Consider the following 24,880-nt stretch of genomic DNA (forward strand, 5'->3'; position numbering starts at 1 on the left):
AGACGCGGGTTCGATCCCGGCCGCGGCGGCTGGAATTTCTTTGGAGGAGAAATTCTAGAGGCCCGTGTACTGTGCGACGTCAGTGCACGTTAAAGAACCCCAGGTGGTCGAAATTTCCGGAGCCCTTCACTACGGCGTCTCTCATAGCCTTAGTCGCTTTGGGACGTTAAACCCCATAAACCAAACCAAACCAAACCTCAACTGTTTGTATTGCACAGAACTTACTTAGCATTATAAATGGTGACATTAAGTGGCATAACATATAACAGAACATTCCATGTGCCTAAAGAGTAATGACAGTTATGAAATATTCTTTTCTGAGAAATAGAGCTTCACGTTGCCAATACTGACTTTCTTTTCCATGACAGGTATTCACGCTGCGACCTGAAAGATGTCTCAAGTGCTGGATCAAAATGCTTTTTGGCGCTGTGCTACTTATGATAGGGGCCTGCATTTTCGCCAGCTTGCTCGCCTTACTCATCAGCGCGGTCTTCTTCGAAGAACCCCTCCTGTGGTTCCCAGGCATGAACATCGGAGAAGAAAACATGACCGCTGAGCGATTGTTCTACAAACCAAACAACTATCTCATCAACCCTGAAAATGTGTGCCCCAATACCACTCCAGTGGATTATCTTTTCGTCGTCTACTCAGCGGCGGAGTACGTAAAGGCCCGACGCGTGATCAGGAACACGTGGGGAAAAGAAGTTAGGAAATCATCTGGAAACAGGCTCATTTTCCTTTTCGGCAAACCCAGCACAGAAAATCTACAAACTACCTTAGATATGGAATCACTAAAGTACGGAGACATTGTGCAAGAGGACTTCAGGGACTCGTACAAAAATCTGACACTCAAGACAGTCATGATGCTTCGTTGGGTCATGCTTCAGTGTCCACAGGCCCGGTTCGTTGTCAAGATAGACGATGACAGCTTCTTGAACGTTGCCAACTTTTATCGGGCTATGCACGGAAAGCCAGAGGACGTCATCTACGGCCAAGTTATGCACCGCTACGTTCCCGAGCGCAGCTCAGACAATAAGTGGTACATCTCTTACGACGACGAAGCCAGAGACGTTTTCCCCGACTTCATAGCTGGTGGAATGTACGTCATCGGTGGCCGCGTGGTGCATCGGCTGTACACAGCAACAGGCCTCGTTAAGCCGTTCCCTAATGAGGACGTATATCTTACTGGAAAGTGCGCCGAACGTGCCGGTGTCCCCAGAACGCACGTGTCTGGTATGCACATCCTCAAGTTACCGGCGCCGTGCGACTACAAGAAGGCTATCTACGGCCACCAAGTTACCGCTGAGGAGATGAGCAGCCTGTGGTACGCCATGAAGCGTCTCGAGTACAGGTGTCATAACTTGCTGTTCAGCCTACACATATGCTACTGCTCTACTGCTGACTCCTCGACAGAAGCAAGCGAGGTTTCTCTCATTTAACATTTAGTTTTTTTTTTGTACAGATGAAAGCCATGCAACCTGCGCCTTCGCTTTTTTTTTCGTGCCGTTCAAAAACTGTTACTATTGCCAACTCGCCCACTTTTGCTTTTTACTATCTAAAGTCAGCTATTACGTAACTGAGAAAAGTAGCGTGTCAAAAAATTGAGTAATTTAGTCTTAGTACATATTACCATGCCAGTAATTCTTTCTTCAGCTTACCTTACTTATACCAATAAATTAGGTAAGTTCCACTCATCTAGCCGGTCCAAAATAAAGGGTCAGGAAAAACTTCATTTTATTTACTTATCCAAGTACCCTAAGCTCCCAGTTCGATATCACATAGTGTGTGTGTGTTTGTGTGTGAGTGGGAGAGGGTAAAGTAGGTTAACCCTAGGTAAGCCGAGCTTGCATATTCAATCCTAAGCAAGCGCCGTCGCGGTGGCTCAGTGATTATGACGCTCGGCTGCTGCCCCGAAAGACGCGAAAGACATAGGTTCGATCCCGTACGCGGCGGTCGAATTCAGATGGGAGCAAAATTCTGGAGTCCCGTGTGCTGTGAGATGTTAGTGCACGTTAAAGAAACCCAGGTGTTCGAAATTTCTAGAGCACGTCACTACGGCGTCCCTCATAGCCTGACTCGTTTTGGGACGTTAAGCGCCCATAAACCGTAAAGCGAAGCAAGCTCCAGGGAGGCGGCACTATTTTCGGATCATTTGGTCTCAACTTTCAAACAATCGAATAAAGAGCAAGGAAGAGGCTGTTTTATATAAAAATATTCCAACAGCGTACACTCAGAAACAGAAAATTTGCAAGTCGGGTGATACAGAGGCGTGAGAACTATGCCAACAACGCGATCAGAATCAGTATTTTGGTCTGAAACATTCCTTACATCGCAGTATGTTCGTACGTACGATTTTATTGCCGTACCTACTCGCTGAAAGGAATTCAATAACGCTCAACACTTCGATCCAAATGTTTATATTTATGTTTCTCATGTTGATATTTTGAAGGCATTGGAAAGGAATGTCTCTCAATAAGAATGTATAAAAGAACAAAGAGCAGCTATATATATATACATTTCGAACTTTCTTTGGTGCAAACATTTCTGTCCTGAAATCACTGAAAAGAAAACTGCCACAGCTTAATGCCAATACCAAAACTGCTAAGCATCCGTATAGTTGTGTTCCAAGGCATCGATGAAAATGCAGTCGTTTTACCGAACTTCTCTCGCTCCAAAAAACGAGCCAACGTAGTGACCATGGTTCAACACAGCATTTAAATAAATTGCCCCCATAGTTGGAATCACATCGCTTAAAACCTTGCCCACAATAACTAACCATGTATCCAGGACTTCATGATTATGTTGAATTGAATTGAATTCAGTTTATTCCAGTTTTTTTTACAAAAATTGAGGGCTCCAGGAAAAAAAAAATCATTCATTACGCCCGTTTTACAAGGAAGACTTGTAACGACTGAAAATGGTCACCTAACTGCACAGACATAATAATTCAAGACATACGAAAATATGAGACGTAATACACAAAAGCACGACGAAATTCGTAATGTTGTTTACAGTGTTTCAGGAGCAAGCATGTTTTAGTGTCTACTATCAGGAGTAAGGTTTAGCTCCCTTGTTACCGCCAAGAATGAAGAAAGCAGTGCATTGGCATCGCATATCTACGATAGTCTTCATAGTATTCGACCCTTTGTCTCAGTGGGCGCAGTTTCTTAACATCATCGAATTCTTTCTGGACGTGAGGCCTAGGTAACGAGGCCATAAGCGTTGTATCCTTCACTCCGACTGTGCAAGTTGAGCACCTCCCCCCCCCCCCCCCACCCCTCTCTCTCCTTCCTCTTTTTATTCGCGCGAGCTTACATGATTCAGTTGTAAATAATGGGCATGACGGGGTGGCAAGATCCGAAGCATACACCAAGTGGGAGCCGCATGCTAGTCTCAGAAAAGGGGGCTAAGGATCCTGCAGGGTAATGTGTGGCTTTAAAGAATCGCAACTGCGGCAAACGCGACCGCCTAGCGAAGCAAACTTAGTGTACGAAGGTAAAATTGAGTTCGCAGACGTGATAAGCTAAAATTTATGCCTTTGCCATTTATCCTAGGGTCCTCGAATGATCAGAGTACAAAATTAATCACTAGACGTTAGGTAGCAGCGCAGTCGCGTAAGCCTCCTGTATATGCTTGCGGCTCCTGTTTTCGAATGATTTCTCAGAAAAGTAAGGAAGATAACATGGAAGCGAAAGTGGTTCACGAGTCAAGCGTTGAATTTTCGATATCCCATGAAATGGTGGACTTGCAGCCGTACTTTCATCCCATGCAGATAAGAGTTTTGATACTGTGCGAGCTCATATGCACTACCTACCGACGTATTTTTTACCCTGTGAACCTTTTGGGCAGTTGATACGAAGTGTTTGCCTCTACTGTAGCACATCTATGCTGGATTGAGCCACTGCTGTTATTTTATTTTTGATATGGTGGTTTAACAATAAGTTGTTTATGTCAAATCTTCATTTTAAAACAGCGCGAAAAGACATGCACTCGAGGAAGAGGCGACACACGAGCGTCAAATGTTCGTCGCGTGCCTTGAGACACGGAAGAGGGGCGCTCTACAACGTTCAGAATCTTTTTCGAGCTTTTTTATATAATATGACGCATGAGGAGAGACATTGATTAAAATAGAAAGGAAGAAAGTTGATCATCTGACCTGATATTATCACTAGGGAAGATGAAAAGCAGATGAAAGAGGGTTATGATGAATGACAACGAGAGCAGAATGAGGATGCGAATAGGTACAAGCCCGTAATGTGCGTCCTTATTCCTAACTTCGAGACGACACCAGTTTAGTACGAGAAATGAAGGAGCGTCCACGTTGACTGAAGGGCTTTGCATGTTTCCGGCGAAGCGCCCAGTACAAAATCCGAGTGGCCTGCTCTCGAATCGGGCTAAGAACGCGACAACACCACTTTTTCGCAAAAATTTCGATAGAAAGTCCATAGACTGTCTATAGACTTTAGTCTATGAAGTCTATAGACTGTCTATAGACAAATCCTTTAGACTGGTCTATAGACAGTCTATAGATTTATGGCCATACACTTTTAGTGGACTTTTGTCTATAGACAGTCTATAGACAAATGTCTACTGAAAGTCTATAGGTCTATAGGAAGTCTATAGACACAGGTCTATAGACAGTCTATAGACGATCTATAGACTTAAGGTCATACATTTCCTATAGAGCTGCCTATAGACCGTCTATAGACACTTGTCTATAGACGGACTATAGACAACCTGTAGACTTATGGCCATAGACTTCCTGTAGATTACTGTCTATAGACAGTCTACAGACAAAAGTCTACTGGTCCAGTAGACATATGTCTATAGACTGTCTATAGACATTCCATAGGTGTGTGGCCTGGCCGGCAGTGCTATAGACCTTTGTCTATAGACAGTCTATAGACCTCTGTCTACTAAACTATTAGTAGACCATTATCTATAGACTGCCTATAGACTGTCCACAATCATTGAAAAAGGTCACCAGACAGAGTTCACATATGAAACAATCAATATACTTACAAATTTAGTTTATTTCCAAGCTATCCAGGCTGGGAATATGCAATACATGCACCATAAGAATGCACCACAGTAACATAAATGTTGAAAGTAACAGTCCGGCTAGTTTCCTCAGAAGCATTCTTTTGGCCTGTTGTCTGCAGTAAATCATCCGGGCATGTTCACCTGTACAGCAAAAAGGAAAAAAATAATATAAGAGGAACTGAAAAAAAAAAATTCCCATTCCATCTCTACACATGTGCTTTACAATGCAAGGCATATCCTGGCTATGCCATTCTAGAAAGGCAATCTTGATCTTTTGGTTTGGTTTTATGGGGTTCAAAGACCCAAGGCGACACAGGCTACGAGACACTGAAGTGAAAGGCTGGGGAATAATTTTGGTCACCTGTGCAGAGTACAAAGGAATTTAGCATTTTGCCTCTATTAAAATGCGACCGCCAAGGCCGGAATCGAACCTGCATCTTTCAGGTCGCCATACGAACATGATACCCACTGAGCTATCACGCCGGCTCAATCCTTTCAGTAAATACACTACAGATTATAAGTGTCTTCATAAAACATTGTAACAAAGACCCCTAAACCCTGGAGCACTCTACTCTGAATCCATTACTGAAATTGATTTCTGTATGTCAATACTGTTACAGCCAATACTATTCTCTTTATGGCAATCCTTTTACACTATTTGTAACAGAAGACTTCGAACAATTGTGCCACATATCTGCATTGACCCGCAAGGAGCTGTTAAGAATGCCACTTCCATAAAATACAGATTCATTGCATCTTACAGAGGGATCCAAAAAGGAGAATATTGCAGCATTTATTCTTATAACCGCTATAGAAGAAGCGCTTCAGAATACCCTGCGTGAATTAAGCTTGGTACACCCGGCCAAATTTTTAACTGGCTCGGGTGTTGCATCGCTAAATGCACCTTGTAAAAAAGGTGACTTTCGGCTACACTGCTGGCATATTCATGCTGTAATTTAACGAGTGAAATGTCATTTCGTGGTTCCTTTTTGTTCATATAATGTTTGAGTGCAGTACTTGCGTGTTTAGATCAACGTTATCAGAAACATTCGTCTGCCACTACGAACCGCTGAAACGAGCGGCATACGCAGCAATGGATCTGGTCCATACGGCCTCATCCTCTGGCTAAAGTACCACTCCTTTCATGGCGGACAAGTCGTTTGCCCAGATTAGTGCAAATGCGCCACCAGAACCATCGCTGCGTATTCCGCTTGTTTCGGCTCTTCGTAGCGGCAGACGATGAATATTTCTGATAACTTTGATCTAAACATGCAAGTACTCCACTCAAACATTATATTAACAAAAAAAAAACTATGAAATGCCATCTCACGCGTCAAATTACAACATGAATATGCCAGCAGTGTAGCCAAAAGGCACCTTTTTACAAGGTGCATTTAGCGATGCAACACCTAAGCCAGTTAAAGGTTTGGCCGAGTGTACGTAAGCCGATACTCAAACGGGCACAAGCTATACAAAACCAGCAGGCAGAAGCAACCAGTTCACCACAGATTTGCGCCTATAACTTGAAGCCCAAAGACGGAACAACATACTCGTACATCTGCGCGCGCTCTTAGAAACAAGCGGGTTGCAGCGCTTCCATGCCGCGCTCATTATTCAGAAAACTAATACAGCACACAGAGGCTGCAGCTGCGCTGTTTCAAAAGCAATCGCGAGGTTGAGACAGCAAATTACTGTCACAATAAAATACCGTCTGAAATTCACTTAGTTTTTCCTTCAAGTGCAGCTCCAACAGCGCAGTAAAGAGGTGTTTCTTGCATGAAGGCAGCCTAACCCAACGCTGCTAGAAAAATCAGCGAAAGCATTGAACGTGCTCAAAGTAGGAAGTATTTCAATGAAACAATTAACGCCTTCAACAGGCGCAGCTATAATAACACGAGAGCTTAATTTAATTTTAGGCGCAAATAAGCGGCGAGTCACATCGGCGCTTTCGTAACGTAGCAGTCTGAAATCAGAAACACATACTTTGCCTCTCGCGCAAATGATATTAGAAATCTGTGCACGCGTGAGCGGGATTCATGAACGAACCACTCGGAACGAAATGTAAGACACCTCTTGTCGAGCCGACCTTTACCCAGCTTTCAAAATGAAGTGCCCGCAAGCCAGCGGCGGCGGCCAACGGCTCTGATGACAGACACGGACGAATCCATACGTGTGCAACGAAGGGGAGATGGGATGGAGCTCGTGGGTTCTCCGCGGTGTTTGAGCACGCCGGCCATTCGCGCCGGGAACGAATTTTATTCAACCATCACACTACAAGCATTCCTCCAGCGCCGCTTGAATACAACTTTGGCAACCATCTCGCGCTCCAGTCTATAGCGTTACAAGACACTTTGCTGAAACGTCGGCGTCCACGACGCGCACCGAGCGAGCGTCCATACGTAGCAAGCAATGCACACCTCAAAAAGAACAGCACTCCATGGTCCAGACAGGCGATAACACAAAGATAAGAAAGTAAATGTAATCCACCACTGAACGAGACTGTATGTAAGTACTTTTTCGGAGCTGCAAAGTAAATTGAGCTCACACGGCGCTAACTAACACACAGTTCCATTTCGGCCGTCATTCACAGGATAAACGACATTTCTGGCCGCGCATCTACCTTGAAACACGAAAAATCTAGTAGACAGCTCGCGAGGAGCGGCTTATCATCAAGGGCATCGCACAGACTGCCTTTCCGCGCGTTAGTAAAGACAGCGGGACAGAGATAAGCGGCATTAGTCGAGAACCCGATGGCTTCCGCCTTAGAAACAAAGATAGGACGTTTGTAACTGTTCTGCACACACAGCTCTGCTTAGAGTGGTTTAGGAGACCAAATGAATAAAATATAAACGTGTAGACTTACCGTAAGCGGACGATGAAGCTGGATTTTGGAGAAAACGTAATCCACGAGAAACACGCCAACGCCATTGATGCAGCCACGCACAGGGTTGTTTGCAGCCCAAATGATTTTCCGCCGTCTCGCGGTAAAATTGGTAAAACACGAAACAGAAACCCATTTCACGGTCGTATCTTTATCGCTCACACTCTTGCCGTGTGCAGCTTGATCTGATATCCAAGACCACAGAAGGCAATTGGTTTATAAGCTTAAATTCTTCGCTTACCCTCTAAAAATCTTATTGTTTTCGTGAAAACAGAACCGAAATCTAACTTCTTGTCGGTATACGCGCCGCATCTCCCACCGAATAGTATGTGGTACAATTCTCAAGTAATAATTATAAGGTTGCATAGCATAACGTCTTTTTTGCGTGTATTCGTGTTTAGAAAACTGATATGCGTCACATCAGCGTGTCATCGGCTCCGAAGCAACATGTGCAAGGGTAGGAACAGAAAAATACTGGCTTTGTGATTGTTGCGTCCCAGCACTTATTCACGAGAATACAAACTGCAAAGGTAGAAATGGCAGATGTTAATCGCACAGAGGACCAGACTCTTTGAGATTAATCTAGGATGTTTCTAAGGGTTGGGCGCTTCCTTGAATTCTGACACGCGTATTTCCCCCTTTATTTTCAGGACGTTTTAAAGAGAAATGTAGAACCGTTGATGAAATGTTTCTGATTTCAGCGCGTTGGACAGTAACGATCGAAAGATGGAATGGAATTGTGTAGAGCGATTCCTTTAAGGGACAGCGTATTCGTTCGATGTAGTACATTTTGCGGGCGCCGTTACTTCAAGAACGGCTGCCTTCCTCGGCTTACTTGTTAGCATTAAATATCTAATTGTATTGACAATATACGTCACGGTATAACGAAAAGGAGCTTGTCAATGCTCCTGAAAACAATATACAGGAGGGTGTTGTAATAGACTCTATGGACCATCTATAGAGGAAAGGAAATTGAAGCAGCTATAGACCGTAGTCTATAGAGAGTCTATAGATCGTCTATAGACGAAAAGAGATTGAGGCAGCTATAGACCTTGGTCTATAGAGAGTCTATAGACCGTCTATAGACGAAAGGATATTGTGGCAGCTATACACCTTAGTCTATAGACCGTCTATAAACGAAAGGAAATTGAAGCAGTTATAGACTTTAGTCTATAGAGAGTCTATAGACAAAAGATAATTGAGGCAGCTATAGACCTTAGTCTATAGCGAGTGTATAGACCGTCTATAGACGAACGGAAATTGAAGCAATTATAGACTTTAGTCTATAGACAGTCTGTAGACAAAAGGAAATTTAGGCGGCTATAGACCTTAGTCTATAGCGAGTCTATAGACCGTCTATAGACGAAAGGAAATTGAAGCAATTATAGACTTTAGTCTATAGACAAAAGGAAATTGAGGCGGCTATAGACCTTAGGCTATAGCGAGTCTATAGACCGTCTATAGACGAAAGGAAATGAAGCTAGTTATAGACTTCATTCTATAGAGTGTCTATAGACCGTCTATAGACAAAAGGAAATTTGAGCCAGCTATAGACTTTAGTCTATAAAATGTCTATAGACAGTCTATAGACAAAAGGAAATTTGAGCCAGCTATAGACTTTAGTCTATAAAGTGTCTATAGACAGTCTATAGACAAAAGGAAATTGAAACAGCTATAGACCGTCTTCTATAGAGAGTCTATAGACAGTCTATAGACGAAAGGAAATTGATGCAGCTATAGACCTTAGTCTATAGAGGGTCTATAGACAGTCTATAGACGAAAGGAAATTGAGGCGGCTATAGACATTATTCTATAGAGAATCTATAGAGAGTCTATAGACAAAAGGAAATTGAAGCAGCTATAGACTTTAGTCCATAGATTTTCTATAGACTGTCTATAGACAAAAGGAAAAGTCTATAGTATGGCTATAGAGTCTATAAAAAGTCTATAGAAAATCTATAGACCATTTTTATAAGGGTACACAGTTAGTACTGCGATTACTTGCTCCAAAGTGTCAGCCACAGAGGAAAAGAACGGCCTGAAGGAATCGGCTATGTTACTGCGGATATTAAAATGTCAGCTTGGTTAGTAGTTTCAGGAACAGTTGGTCTTAGAAGGAGTCAGCGACAAAACATACTCATCCAGTGGATCATGTGTTGCCAGAAAGGGTTTACTGATGGCGCTAATGTAAAAGCGAAGTTCTGTTAACTCACTGAGTAATGGAGGCTTCCGCATATGACGCGTAAAAATTGGAGGGGACACTTAAGCTCCGGCCATAAGAAGTAACGATAATGTAATGGGGCCCATATATGAGGAAATGCTCCTCCTCGACTTTACATACATAGATCCCTGGTAGTCCTGATACTCCTCCTGGCACAGTGGTGAAGCGGTTTAGCGATGCGCCACTGCCCTGCGACGGCAGGTGCTGCCACCGGTGAGGCTTGGGAGACCCAGTTTCTCTTGCCGAGCAACCTCTAGCGACCAACAATTAATTCAACAGCCACCTGTCACGGTGCGCAGTTCACTCACAATCCGGCGGGTAGGTAGTGATGACGTCACAAGGTGACATGCCCTCGGTGGCCCCCCGAAAGATCCTCAGTAAAGCTACCTAGGTGGCCCACCTGCTACCTAGATTGCCTCACTGTGGATTTTTCGTGGGTTTTTCGCTCGCGGTCAACGACGAAGACGCCGATGGCGACGTCGGATTTTCTGCATCACGGGCTCCCTAACGTTCTCACGTTAAAACCACACGCAATATAAAACTTGGCAATAATTCAGATGAATGCTACCATGGGGCTCATAGCCCCATAGTAAATAGTGAGACATTTTAAATATATCAGGTAGAACCGACGGTCCATGAATGTGCAGTACGTTCAGGCAGCTCGCCAGGCTGGAAGACGAGGGCGACGGCAGGCTCCAGTACGACCGCGTGGCGAGTGCAGATCCGATCATATCCGAGTAACCTGTTTTTGTGCTCAAGAGGTTTTATTGACACATAAAGTAGCGGTTGGGGTTGGTAAAGGGGAGGTCTTGCTGCGGAAGGACGGAGGATGATCGTTTTCATAGCTTTAACGCCCCGAAGCGACTCAGGCCGTACTGAAGGGAAGCCGTAGTGAAGGGCTCCGGAAATTTCGACCACCTGGGGTTCTTTAACATGCACTGACATCGCACAGTACACGGGCCTCTAGTTTGTAGAAGAGGATGACCTAGGCAGAAGATCGTTTCTTGTATTCACAGCGTTCATTTCGCGAAGGACTTGATCAGCCGGAAGAGAGCGGATGCGTCGGCCAGCTCTGACAGCGCGCCGCTGATATGCGATCACATATCCATTGAATTCTGGTCTGCTCGCGCCAGGCAGGCGCATGTCGTTTTATTTGTTTGTTGGGCTGCTGGGCTGCCTCAGCACGCTATCAAAGGAACACAATCGGCACTTCAGCCGTCAGAACAGCCCAGCGTAACGGAGCAAAGATGTCCCCAATCACCGACTGTTTTTTTACTTTTTTAAATGAGGACAGTTTTGAGTCTTCACGGCCGCATTTTGATATCTGTTATTTTATTTATTCTATACTGCAAGCTTTCTACAGATCCCAGCAGGGCCGGTAAAAAACAAGGGGGACGCTAGAGTCATCTTAAGAGCGAAATGTGATGGCACTAGATTTCTCATTTGTCAATGCTTCTGTTGCAACTTTTGTGTGTGACTGCGTCAGTTTCTTTTCAATCGTCGGCGCATCAACCACCACATCCGGACTACTAGTGGCAGTAGCATGCATCCGTTATGCTGTGGCGATGGCAACATTTGCATGTATCCCACTTTTTTTTACTGATGTTTTGATCTCGATTACGTATCTAGGTTGCAGTCCAGAAATTAGGTTGCTCACAACCCGATATACAATTTATGATGTCGCAAAATCGCGTGACCTCTATCGACCAGTCAACGAATTTCGTCTCGGAGATCGGCGGTGTTTTGGTGTGACGTCAACTTTGATGTATATCGCATCACAAGCAAAAAAATATATAAAGAGACAATAAGTATCAATGTGCGGCGAAAAGGAATAAAGAATCATTCTATTTGGTTACAGCACGAAAGAAAAAATGAAAACTTGAATGAATCTGTTCGTACAAAATACGTTGTGATCTAGTCGACAAGAGTCCCACAGATTTGCTGATTCAAGCGCTGCAAATGTATTTCTCAACAAAAGAGCGCAATCATAAATTTTCCAAATGATTGTAGACCTGTTAATTAAGCTATGTAAACCTATCTTGCCTTTCATGCTATCAGGTAAGACCATGGTCAAGCGTCATTTGGTATGCATTATCTGAGACATATATTACTCCGCACCGGCACAGTATTGTTTCATCTTAGCAGATCCCCGCTCCATGCCTGGTCGGGAGTCGCCTTCCGTTCATAAGACCACGCCTTCGCATTGGAAGAGGTATTCCCTTTTAGTGACATGCAAAATATGTTAATTTGATCAATTTTGTTGTATGACGCCCCTATGAACTACCATCATGCGGGGAAAAAAAAGCTGAACTGCCAACGAGTGTCTGTTCATATATTTTAGCGGCGGGCCGTACTGAAACACGCCGCAATGTTTTCTTGTGGGACTTCCATACTGACGCGGTTAGCTGCGAGGCGAACGCTATAAATTTATAAAGCTGCTGTACACAGTACAGACTTGCTGAAATCTATTCGATAAAAAAAACTGAAAATAACTATGACGCAACAAAATAGCTAGACGATAAAAAAACTAATAGTATTACTTACCACATATTCTATTTCGATCAAAATTCCGTGATAATCTCTCGCGGAACACCTAGAATGTTGATTGAATGTTTGAAACTTGAAAAGTATTGTTTTGCATTACATGAGAGCATAAAGTAGAGTATAAAGGTTTGTCGATCCATACAGGGAATTTTAGGCTAGGTTAAGCCCGATAGAGCATATTCTTCTTCATTGTACACGCTAACTCTTTCTTTACCATGCGGACCTCACACAGCTAGCCTATACACTCGGCAACTTTTTTCTTGGAGAAATGCCAGCAGAAAAGAAACTTTTATTTTCTTTTCCGCTGCTCCCTTGCATCTCGGGAAAACGAGGAAATCTGGAATATAGAGCTTTCGAGCCACTGTGGAATATATCTATGTTCTATATATTTCATAAGCTCGGCATACGTAAGGGGGGGGGGGGGGGGGGAGTTTTCCTAATAACACTCGGTCATTTGAAGTCACAAAAGCATTCCCTCTTCAGTTTTTATTTATTCTAGGGAGAAGCTTAAACTTCTTTTTTCTTTCTGCTGGAGGCACGGTGCTTTATCGGGTTTTTACTCTTTGTGACTGCGCATTGCAATATGCATGCACTTTTGTTTGCCTTTTTAGAGTTACGAATGACGATTTGAATTTAATATCTCACATACAAAACTTAGATGAGCAAAAAATGGCTCCGCGTGACAATTTATTCTGGCGCAAGCTAACGCTTGGTGTGCTCTTTGCTAGTTTTTGTTTTTTTTTTCAATAACGCTGAATCGCCACTTGCGCCAAGTGTCTGCTTTAGCATTTTCAGTGAAGGTGCTTTTGTTCGAGCCTTGAAAAAGTGCTGTCGCACTGAGTGGTATATGAGTGTGACTAATGGGCAAAGTTTTTTTTTTTTTCACGACATAAGCAACATAGCTGCCCAACGATACCGTCTCCTCTGGCGAAATTCCTTCGTTTACCTTCGTAAATCTCACGGACATCACGCGGCTTGGGCAGCCATTGGAATGCAAGGTTCTCATTAAGAGTAGAATGTAAATGAAATTGCACATTTCATCGAATAATACCCAGTCATTCAGAACGAAAGCATTTTTCAAAGACAGTGTATGAACGCAATTTTTTCATTATTGTACGATTTGACTATAACAACCAACATGTGCGCTGATCTTCCATCGGCAGGCTTGCGTTCTTGTTTGCTACCGACATTTTACATATCGTGAATAGCGTTCCCCATTGGTTTTCTATGGCAGTCTTAACTGTCCGATGCGATCGATGGAGAATCTTTCCTTACAATACCCTTTCTTTATAATAACCAAATATTAAAAACTTTTGTGCAAGAATGCTGGTATTGAACCTGTGAGTGAGCGACAATAACTGCCACGCACAGAAATTTCAAAAATAAAATGATGCAAGGCGCTCACTTCGTGAGGTTGTTGTGAATGACATAATTTGTTATTTGAACTGTTGTCATTTAATAATTGCTTATTTATTCATATTGATATCTGATTGCATTCAAAGTAGCTTATGAAATTACTGTTCCGCGTCACTCTGTGCTCGAAGATGTTTAATTATATAATTCACTCAAAACACAAGGTTGCTCGTGAGTGATGTTGAAGGAATTTATCGGAGCACGTAACATGGATGAGGGCGTTTGAAGAGGCAGAAATTTATCATTATGAGCCGTGAACATTTCAGCTACGGAAGCGAAACGTTCATTGGCAGTTTTCTCAAAATTAAGCTCCAGTTGATGACCCGAAGTACCCGAATGCCTTCCCAGTCGCGGCGACCGCATTTCAATGGATCCGAAACGCAAAAGGCGACCGTGGGCTGGGCAATGTGAGCGCACGTGGAAGAACTTAAGGTGGTGTAAATTAATCCAGATCCCTCCACTACGGCGTCCCTTACAGCCATTGTCTTAATTTAGGGCGTTCAACACCAGTATAAAATCCAATCGAGTGAACTGTTCCAGTTAACATTGAGAGGTGCGTACTGAAGTAAGTGGAGTTTCTTTTATTTCCCATTTGTATTGCTCCTGCTGTTTCGCAGCTGGAGTTAGTTTTTTTTTCTGTTGCAGTTAAAAGGTGATTAGTTTTTTTCTATTGCAGCTAGAAGGTGATCATAAATTATCCGTGAAAGAGATTTTTATTTTTTCTTTGATGGATTGTGACTACCCGGTCTAAAATTAAGACAGCCGTTTCCAAACCACAACAGAAATTTTTGTGTTCGGTTCGATTTTTCTTTAGTAATCCAAAGTTCCTTGTTGCTGTCAGACCTGGATCGGTCGTTACGACAAGAGACTGTTCAATACTATAGAAAGTCCTGTTTTTGCTACAATAATACCTGCTGTGTTGTCCCAAAACAGAACAGGAAAATGTGTTGTGAGAACAGAAAATCTTCAGTTTTGTTTTTCAACAGGATAGAAACGCAGGCACTCCTGCAAAATTTCTGCTTCAGAGACTTCGTTTCCAAGAATGGGAAAACTGATTTTCAACCCTGTGTTAGACACCAATATAAATTTCGCATGCTATCATCCAATCCATAATTCTGCCTCATATAACTGGAGGTGTATTTCTCACCTTTCTGGTGAGTGAATGGTCGCTCCTGGAAAACAACAATGCTCAATTAACCGATGCAAAGGCAACTGTTTTTACCTCAAGGACAATTAAGACAGCTGCCGCTGTCCACTCTCTCGTCATACCACCTTTGTTGATTTCTGAAATGCGTCAGTTCTCCTTTCAGGTCCTGCGTCCGTGCCTTCAAATGCATACTTCAGTGTAGTATTAATGTAGCTTGTCTTTCGGCGCTGCGCGCAGCTGGACATAGATTTGTTAGAAGCTCCCCGTCAAATCCGCCGCTTCACTACTAAACGTCATGACCATTGTGAAATCAAATCAAATTTTATTTTCCTACGTACAAGGTACAAGGATGGAGCAGCCACAAAAAGCTGCTGCTGCCAGCATCTTGACGAGGCAACTCCCCACTCACAACAGCAGCACTGGCCCACTGTAGATCGTCTCATTCACAGAAATAACATGAACTTCAAATGGGTATCTCACAAGACGAAAACAAAAGTGTCAATGACTACACTTGAGTAAAAAGGAAAAAAAAAGGTCCAAAAGATAACGCAGGCTGCAAAGAACTGGCATCATGCAGACACAGTCAGAGGCTTATTAAGCAAAAATGCAACGCAAAAACATTTGTTTCAATGATTTCCTGGGCAGTTTGGTGACATAGCTAGACTGGTGAGCATATTTATTGAGGACGACTGGAAGCGTGTAGTTTATTAATTGAAGCGAATAGCTTTTGCGGGAAGTTGGTATGTGCCACATATCCGGATGACGCGTGTTAAATGCGATTGCATTTTTCTGTAATGTGGAAATATTTGTGAAAAAGGAGTTATTATTCCTTACTGCGGTGCGATACGATGCAGTAAGTCGATGGTTGTAACATTCCCAAACGGTAATGGTTGACAGATTTTAATTTGCTTCTTTCTCCAACATTTAGCTAATAATCCACCATCAGCAATGGAACTTAAGAGCCTTTCACTATTCGGAAACACCTTACGCGGAGTTCGTATGCATGCAGCACGCGAGAAAATGCGGTAGCGGGTCAAGACCTATTTATGTAGGTGCAGAGGTTTAACGACAGAGCTTCGCGCTGCCATAACGGTGGCTTTCGCGCTCCGTGTACTGCCACTCGTTAAAAGGCCCAGCTCTAGGCCGGATCACGTATGTGCGAGTGAGACCCTGACGCGTCCTCAAAGCCTGCACGCGACGGGCAATCGCGCCGGCTGCCAGAACACGCTTGGCTGGAAGAGGCTCATAACATAAATCCGCGCCATTAACGGCGCTCTAGGCGCGCACTCCGAAGCAACAGTGGAGGTTAGCGATCCTACGTCTATTCTGGCATCCGTTCACCCGCGCGTGCCTAGAGCATGGCAGATAGTCTATCAGTGAGGCGCAATGGCGAAAGTGTGTCTATTCCTAATTTATAGTGTGTGTTAGGTGAGAGGATTCATGTTCTCGCCAGCTTGAAAAGCAGGTTCAGCTTTCAAAACTGGTGCGGGTTGCACTGCGCTAGCGATGAGAATATAGTAAATGTCTATAACGCACAAGTGCAAAACTTCAAATTCTTGCAACATAAAAAAGAGAAATTGTTATTAAAAGGTGCACGTTTTTTCTTGATGATGTTGTAATGTAAATATCTTTCAACACGCGTTTTAAAATGAAATATGACAAAGAAAAGGCTGCTTTGTGCGCAGCAGCAAGCGGTAATTAATGAGGAGTTGTTAAACCGTTTGGAGTCGCAATAATGAGCATACTCCTGAAACCAGACAAAGGTCGTGACGGCAGCTGTCGTTAGTTAAACATTGTGTGCAGTCAGCAATTCTCTTTCCGTTTCTTAGTTTACCACTTCAGCCCTACAAAACGCAAATCCTGCCGCCACACTGATGACGCAAGACAGTGCAATGCTACCTGTGGCGCGACTGAGCCTCTGTTGACAAGTGTAGGGCCAAGTGTTATTACAGGGTGGCTGACTTAATGTCGAAAATGACGTTGTTACAAAATCTCGCTGTCTGCGATCAATTTAGAGCGCATGTTAGCAGCTGGTTCGCCACGTATAAGAGCTAAAGCAGCAATCCGTGAAAAGTCTCGCTCTTTGACAGAGAAAACACCATGGGGCAATGGTTGAAAGAAAAAAAAGAAATGTGGCTAAATAATTCAATATGTCTGCTCTTTCGCCAGAATCAATAAGCAGTACTTACCGCCGCATTTTCTCAGAAAGGAATCGTTCAAAAGAACTCAAGCTTAGCACAACATCAGATCCTGTTATTTTTAAAGGTTTGTCCCTGTTCATGGATCTGGTAGCAATGGTTTTATGGATCTCTAGTTCCTTACGTACATCAAATAAAAGGATCGATCTACTTTGACAAAAAAAAGGAAGGGTACTTCCTCGCATTATACATATCGCGGCACGCGAAAACAGTAAACGCGATATTTCGTCCGAAGGAATCGGAAAAGCCAATCGAGAAGCTTTTCAATGCGGCTCTGAAATCTTCGTTTCCATAGTGTTCAACTTTTTATGTTTATTTGCAATGACCTCTGGCCACGGCCTTTTTCTGGCATTGTTGAACCTTCCTTGGAGCGCTTTTCGAGACCTGATGCGCGACCGCAAAAATTGCTCGCCCAGTATTTCGGCGTCTGTGATGCGAGAGCTCTCGAGATGTCAGGAACGACGACGAACGTGACCTTCAGCGACGTAGTGCTTCAAGGTTCGCCACAAAGGCAGACACTGCTCCTTAGCGGTCCCTTTTCGTTGAGTAGCCAGTGTGGGCAGACCTCGGGGCGGCAACAATTGTGGTCCCGAATGTCCCCTGCATGGTGGCTGGTTTTTAAGAGCGAATATTGGGCCAGTCCCCTATTGTTAATATTGCCGAACACCGTCCTCCAAATGGTAGCAAATTCTGACTGCAAGTTTATTTGCTTTTGTGTGGCGTACATAGTCGAGCATTGTTTTTTCATATCCATTTTTTTTAGTCATTGTTCAGAATGGTGCAACACTGCAGGGTTGCAGGGTTTGGCGCAGAGTTTGTTTGCAGGGTTTGGCGTTGAAAAATAGAGAAAATGACTTCTCCAGCCGGTGTACAAAGGCATTCATTTGCCGTGATGTCCTCATCTACAAGGAATAAAAAATTAAGCAGCTGTAGGCAAATAAAACTGTCACCCATAATAAACAGTGGCTCCCAATTGTAAGTCTTTTTCTCTAGGTTTCATTCGTGCAAGAACAATACCCGACCGGGCAGTATAGATGATCTCGCCACCTCTGCAGTTCGAAGCTTCTATAGAGCGCGGCTTTAGCACCCAGGCTGTCGTCCTGGCAACTCTTGAGCCTCACCATCAAGCGCCACAAGACTTTGTCAATCAAATGAGCCTCTTTTTCTTTAATTATGCTACATGGTGCTTTATCAAGAAGTGGTTTTTTAGTGGAAATATTCCGTCTTAATTGCTACGAGAAAGAATCAGTGACCTGGACATCTACAAGACTGAAAGTTTAGCAGCGTTTATGAGCCTACGATCCTCGTAGTTCTAGTGCATTTAATCGCGTGTAGCCGTGGTGAAAAACGTTCAGGCCTTAGGGTGTAATTCTGATCAGTACAGCCGGACACGTATGATCACCCTAAATCTTTAAATGTCGGGAGAGTTAAAGCCCAAGGCCTTCCTCCCCCTCTGGTTGTTCTGGAACCGGCTCAACTACAGTGCTACAACACAAGCGCGGAACATGCGAACGCTAAATGCGTTCTCTAAATGCGTAAATTTAAATGAAAATGAAATGGCGAATATAAGATCCACTATATTAAGGCAAAAGGTCTAAGGCTTTCCGATCCTCTAGAATAACAGTGGCCTAAATCATTCGGGAGAAAGAGGAGAGTGTCGCTCATTCTTTTCCGCCTTCCCGGTTGAAAAGCTAAGAACAATGAAGCCATTCAGGAAAAGAAGACAGGGAGATAGGTCTTATCGGTCACGTCGTTTTATGGGCGCTACTGAGTACAGAAAAGATAAATTAATCTGCGTTCACGGTTGAAAAGCAGAGAATGGAGGAGAGCGCACTTTAGAGAAATAGCGATATTCATCAACGCATAAAAAGAGTATAAACCAAGAAAAAAACAGCTAATAATTTCATGACTTATAAATAAGAGGATGACTCGGTTTCAGTTTGCGTTACTTTCCTGTTATCGTTTTGGTTTTATAGGCACTTTGGTTTCCAGGAGGTCTGATCCGAGGGGTGCGTGTTAATATGCGGGATGCATAATCCGGAATGATTTGGTATAGCTGCTTTATAGTAGCCGCGACACGGCCTATGCAACATATGTATTTAGCGTTAAAGAAGCTCGAATTATAGAGGTGGCGTTAATCGGCAGGAGGGGTTATTCGTATAATAAATGCTCCGGAGAATGTCCCGCCTTGGTTGCAGAGTTCACAGAAATTAACTTCTTCGATTGTCCGAGAAGCAAAACTCAAAGCTAGTGCTTTACATTTGAATCACAGGAGGAAATTTTGATACAGTGGGCTTCTTGATGATAGCAGGAGCTCTCGTACCGTCTACAACGACGAAAAAAAGTAATACCCTTGCGCTTGCGTGCCCATGGAGTTGCTTGAACAGTGAGAAGCACCTTCGATTATGTCGGTCTGTTAGAAATTATTGGCGGTCTATTTGTGCAGTTAAGCCAAATGCTAACTGAATGCGCTAGCACTTCGGTTCTCCTTTCAGTTCGACTGTTCCCAAATTGAAGTTGTTGGGATACTGATAGTGGGTTATTGGCCATATGTGCCTAAATGGTTATTCTCTAATTTGCCTGGAAGTCCTCATACCCCTGAGAGTCCTCATTCCCTGGGAGTCCTCATACCCCTCTAGGCGCAGTGTTGCAGCGGTAAAGCGATACGCCACTGCACTTCGATGTTAGTTGCTGGTAGCGGCGGAGCTTGTGAGACCCAGGTTGCTCTCCCCGTAATATCTAGTAATCCCCGTGAAAGCTAATATCGAGGCAAGACGTGTCCACGACCCAGCGAAGCAAAACCGTGAGTCAATCAGGCTAAACACAGGCCTTCGTGCGTCTGCTCGGTTTAAGTACTTTAAAATCCTACCATCTTTTTAAACTACGTAAGGCTTTACCGTAGCTTGTATTCACTGCAGCAACAGCCACACAAACACCCGTACCAACCACAGCCAATCAGTTACCCGCCAATAACATTTCGAATTTTGATAAAAGCTTAGAGAATCGTAGATCGGAAGAGGAAAGTAATATGCGTAATGTTGTTTCCTATCTTGAGTCAACCCGAATATTCCAGCGGCGCTAAAAATATCCGAGAATGAACGTAAATATATCAAGTAGCAAAGCACCGCAGTTTTTTCCGTGTGCTTCGCATGAAAAGATGAGGCAATCAGAGTCCTTCATGTTATTCCTGGACCCGTTTCCCAATAATCTAAAAGCTTCGTTAAGGTTGACAATAAAAAGGAAATTGAAGTTATAAAGAGACGGGAATGCTGATTTACCCACGTGGAGTTCATCTTCACGTTCTTATCACGGCTTTCCATGGCCTCTTTTGTCTCGTTGTCATCAGACGACGTGTCCTCTCCGAGCAGTTGACGTACGCGCTCAAAAAAATGAGTGGGTGTGCCAACGTGTCTTTTATGTTGTTCAAAATGAACAAAACAAGCGCCAAAGAGACGTTGCAGATTGCACTTTCTTGAGATGATGTCAGGCGGGCGCCAAGAATAACTTCATGCCGCTCGTACTCTGTGCGATGGAACAGCTATTACTGGCAGCCTTTTTTATCGCGGGACGACTTCAATTCACTAAGATTGTATCGCGTAACACACGCCTTCATTGTATGATTGTAACCTATTGTCATCTTTAGAGCACAGGGACAAGTCACCTCGCTCTTAATATCTCGATAAGGCTCTTCAGATTTACTTCAAAAAAGCAGAGCAGTTTGTCATTACCTCTCGCTGACTTCGAGTCATTGTCTCTTCCTCTGCGTGGATTCCATAAATATCTGAGCAGGTGCGGAAATCTAAAAGATATTATCTGGGGCTCCGTGCGTCATCCCTTTGGTAATATTACGAGCGTAAGAGCTCTCTTTATTTTCAAGACATGCAACGTAGCTGAGGGACACCAGCATTCAAGAAAATTAATCAGATTTTTCAGCCAAGAGAGTTTAGTTCTGATAATCTCCTCTTCTACACCCGTGTACTGGCTTTCTTCATAAAGACATGCATTTCTCTCGCCTCCTACCTTACAAACAACGGGAAAAGAAATATGGCTCAGAAATCGACTGAGGGGAAAGCTGTCGAAGAGTGTTTTAGCATTATATGTTACTTTAACATGGCGGAAACCTCGTTTTGAGCATGCCATAAGCGAAGAGGACCGTTCAATTTACGCACATGCCGTTCCGTATAGGTTCTCGTTCGGCAACTAATAGCGTTTCTTTGTACATTCCGTGCGCTTAGACAGTCCAGAAAATTAGACACCTTTATTGCTGCGCTGTAAGTGCATATTCAGAGTTTTCAAGAAGTCATTTGGTTACTGTGTTAACTGCAAATTAATTACTGTTCGCCCAAATTTATACCTAGCTGGGCATCCCATTTGACGGTAGATCAGGCAGTAACTGTAATTCGGATAATACCTCTTAGGCGAAAACATATCTCTAAAAAAAAAAATCAGTATTGGCATCTTATTCGTTTTAGGAACTATTTATCACTTCGATTAAAAAAAGAAAACTTTTCGGCTAAATAGAATATTTAGGGCTCAAGAAAGACAATTTGTTAGTTTTTCAAGTGAACTCTGCTACGTGTAATTTTTTTCAGTTACGGGATACGAAAGCTAAAATATTAAGAAACCAAAATTTGTGACATCAACACTCTAAGAATTGTGGAATCTTTCCCTTTTCGAAAATCCACGCGTCTCTGAAAATTATTTTTAAAAAAGTGACCATAGTGCTGCTGATAAAACCTGTCCGCCAAAAGTGGCGAAGGGCCTGCGATAACGTTTACTCTTTTGCGTAATATTATTTGGTGCGTTTGCTAGTTGGCAAAAAAAGGCAGCGTATTTTCAATAAGAATGGTTCTATATTCGTCTGAAACAAAGAAACCAGCGCTAGGTAGGGCACTTGCTGATTAAAAGCGGAGCGTTCTCGTATACACAGTGGTGTACAAAGTGCCGAAAAGGATTAAATACTAGAACTTGCTCTGCTATTATTAAATGTTTGTAATGATTAATCTTTAATGCAAAAGGCCACCTAGGCTTTAAAAACTTGGCTGGCGCTTTAGCATTGCTAAGCACGAAATACTGTGCGAAAGCAGAGTTGCAGATGGACACCACCGCCACGTACCTGAATGCGCGAATGAAGTGTCCACTGACCCAGAGCGGCAGACATGCACGTATTAAACTTTTTGTGCGAAAGCATTACCTCACGAGGTCTAACGAGCTAACCGAGTTTGTTCGAGGCTTGACCTTGGCTTGACCGAACTGACCATGGCAAAAAGTAGCATAGCAACAGCTCATGCGGAAATAAAGTGAATATTGTCACGTTGTAGTGACGGCAGTATAGCGGTCAGGAAGACACCAGCCAGTCTTGGAAACGAAGCTCTTTATTAGGGCTGACTTGCGCCCGCAAAATAACTGAATCACTCGGCAGCGGCGTAAGCAACAAGCGAGCTCGTCGGTCGTCGAACTACGAATGTCCGTCGCTCGCGGCATCGGTCAACTTAAAGGCGGCAAGGAAACTTCCAGATAACAGGACAAGATCATCTACAGTAATCTAGAAAAACCTAGATGCAGCCTTTCATGGCTGCGATCAATCGAGATTAGACTGGTCGCTTCTCGCGTCACGAACAAAAATGATAACAGCCCTTTCCTGCAGCCTTGAGCGTGAACGAACAAACACTACAATGATACGTGGCATTACCCCCCTTCCAAAGAAGCATCGTCTCGATGCTTTAAAATGAAAATAAACACGGAGAATGCTAACTTCGAGTCCTTTAGCGTTCATAGTAAGGTTTAAGTGCAGCGGTAAAAGCTTCAAGTCTGGCAGTGTCGTCGGTGTTGTCGAAGTTTTCGTCGTCGTAGTGGTCGTCGTCGTCGTAGTGGTCGTCGTCGTCGTAGGGGTCGTCGTCGTCGTCGTCGTGGTCGTCGTCGTAGTCGTCGTCGTCGTCGTAGGGGTCGTCGTGGTCGTCGTCGTAGTCGTCGTCGTGGTCGTCGTGGTCGTCGTCGTCGTCGTCGTAGGGGTCGTCGTCGTAGGGGTCGTCGTGGTCGTCGTCGTAGTTCTCGTCGTAGTTCTCGTCGTAGTTCTCGTCGTAGTTGAGGCATAGTCTTGTGTTTTCGTCGATGAAGGACCTTAGTTCTTGCGCTCAGGCGGCTCGGCGATGAGCATTCTTCCCGACGCTAAAAACTCTTCTGTTTCGGCTGGTCGCTGGCCGGGTCGGGGTCGCGCCGTAAGAGAACCCTCGGATGCCCATTCTCCTGTATGGGCAGTACCGGAGAATGTGACCGGCTTCTCCGCAGTGGAAGCATAGCGGGTGGCGCTGGTCGGGTGTTCGCCACTCGTCGCATTTCCTCGGCCGTGTGCGACGCTCGTAGGACGGGCGAGTTGGGGCGAGAAGGCGGCGCTCCAGCGCAGCTGGCTGAGGGCGATAGGGGCTTGGGTCCCGTCGTCGAGGTGCAGGACGGCGCACTGCTGCGGCGTAAGTCATGGCTGGAGGCTCCAGAGGCTGCGTGGTAGACTGGAGTCAGTTCCTCCGGTGAATAACTCAATGGGCTGGAATCCCGACTTGCAGGGGTTGTCCGGTACTTGGAAGGCTACCCAGCACCTCCACCAGATGTCACGTTGTAGTGACGGCAGTATAGCGGTCAGGAAGACACCAGCCAGTCTTGGAAACGAAGCTCTTTATTAGGGCTGACTTGCGCTCGCAAAATAACTGAATCACTCGGCGGCGGCGTAAGCAACAAGCGTGCTCGTCGGTCGTCGAACTACGAATGTCCGTCGCTCGCGGCATCGGTCAACTTAAAAGGCGGCAAGGAAACTTCCAGATAACAGGACATGATCATCTACAGTAATCTAGAAAAACCTAGATGCAGCCTTTCATGGCTGCGATCAATCGAGATTAGACTGGTCGCTTCTCGCGTCACGAACAAAAATGATAACAGCCCTTTCCTGCAGCCTTGAGCGTGAACGAACAAACACTACAATGATACGTGGCAATATCACAGCGACGGCGTTTCGAACCCATGGCGGCGCGAACAGACAAGCTTACCTGGCCACTACACAAGAGCAATGTGCTGTCGCCGCAGCCGACCACGCCTCGTGTTAAACTGCAACCCACTCTCGCGGCATGTGATAACTTCTGTGGAGCACTGGTTGTTCTAAATTCTTAGGACTGCTTGCTTGTTTTCTATGAGAAATTGTATTAAGTATTGTGCACCAGTGCACTACTTAAGACAACGTTTGTAAAAATCTGAATCCATCTTCGAACGTTTCCTCATATGAGGAAGCTGAGGTGGAAGAAAGTTTAATATTTTTGCTGTAACAAGAAGACATATTGCGAATAGCTTACCCAAACAAATATTTTAAAGTGATACTCTCGAACTTATTTGTGAGTCTCAACGCATGCATACTTATTGAGGTATAATGTGGTGCCATCTATCGTAAA

General features: G+C 44.1%; 1 protein-coding gene across 1 annotated transcript; it reads left to right on the forward strand.

Annotated features, from left to right (window-relative positions):
• The first annotated feature begins 413 nt into the window (after positions 1–413).
• LOC149340675 (beta-1,3-galactosyltransferase 5-like) lies at positions 414–1,439 on the forward strand. The gene has a single exon (XM_089551161.1). The coding sequence runs from the start codon at positions 414–416 to the stop codon at positions 1,437–1,439; it is 1,026 nt and encodes a 341-aa protein (XP_089407287.1).
• Positions 1,440–24,880: the final 23,441 nt, after the last annotated feature.

Source organism: Amblyomma mixtum, chromosome 6 (assembly GCF_055824585.1).
Source record: "Amblyomma mixtum isolate Tamu chromosome 6, ASM5582458v1, whole genome shotgun sequence".
NCBI lineage: Eukaryota > Metazoa > Arthropoda > Arachnida > Ixodida > Ixodidae > Amblyomma > Amblyomma mixtum.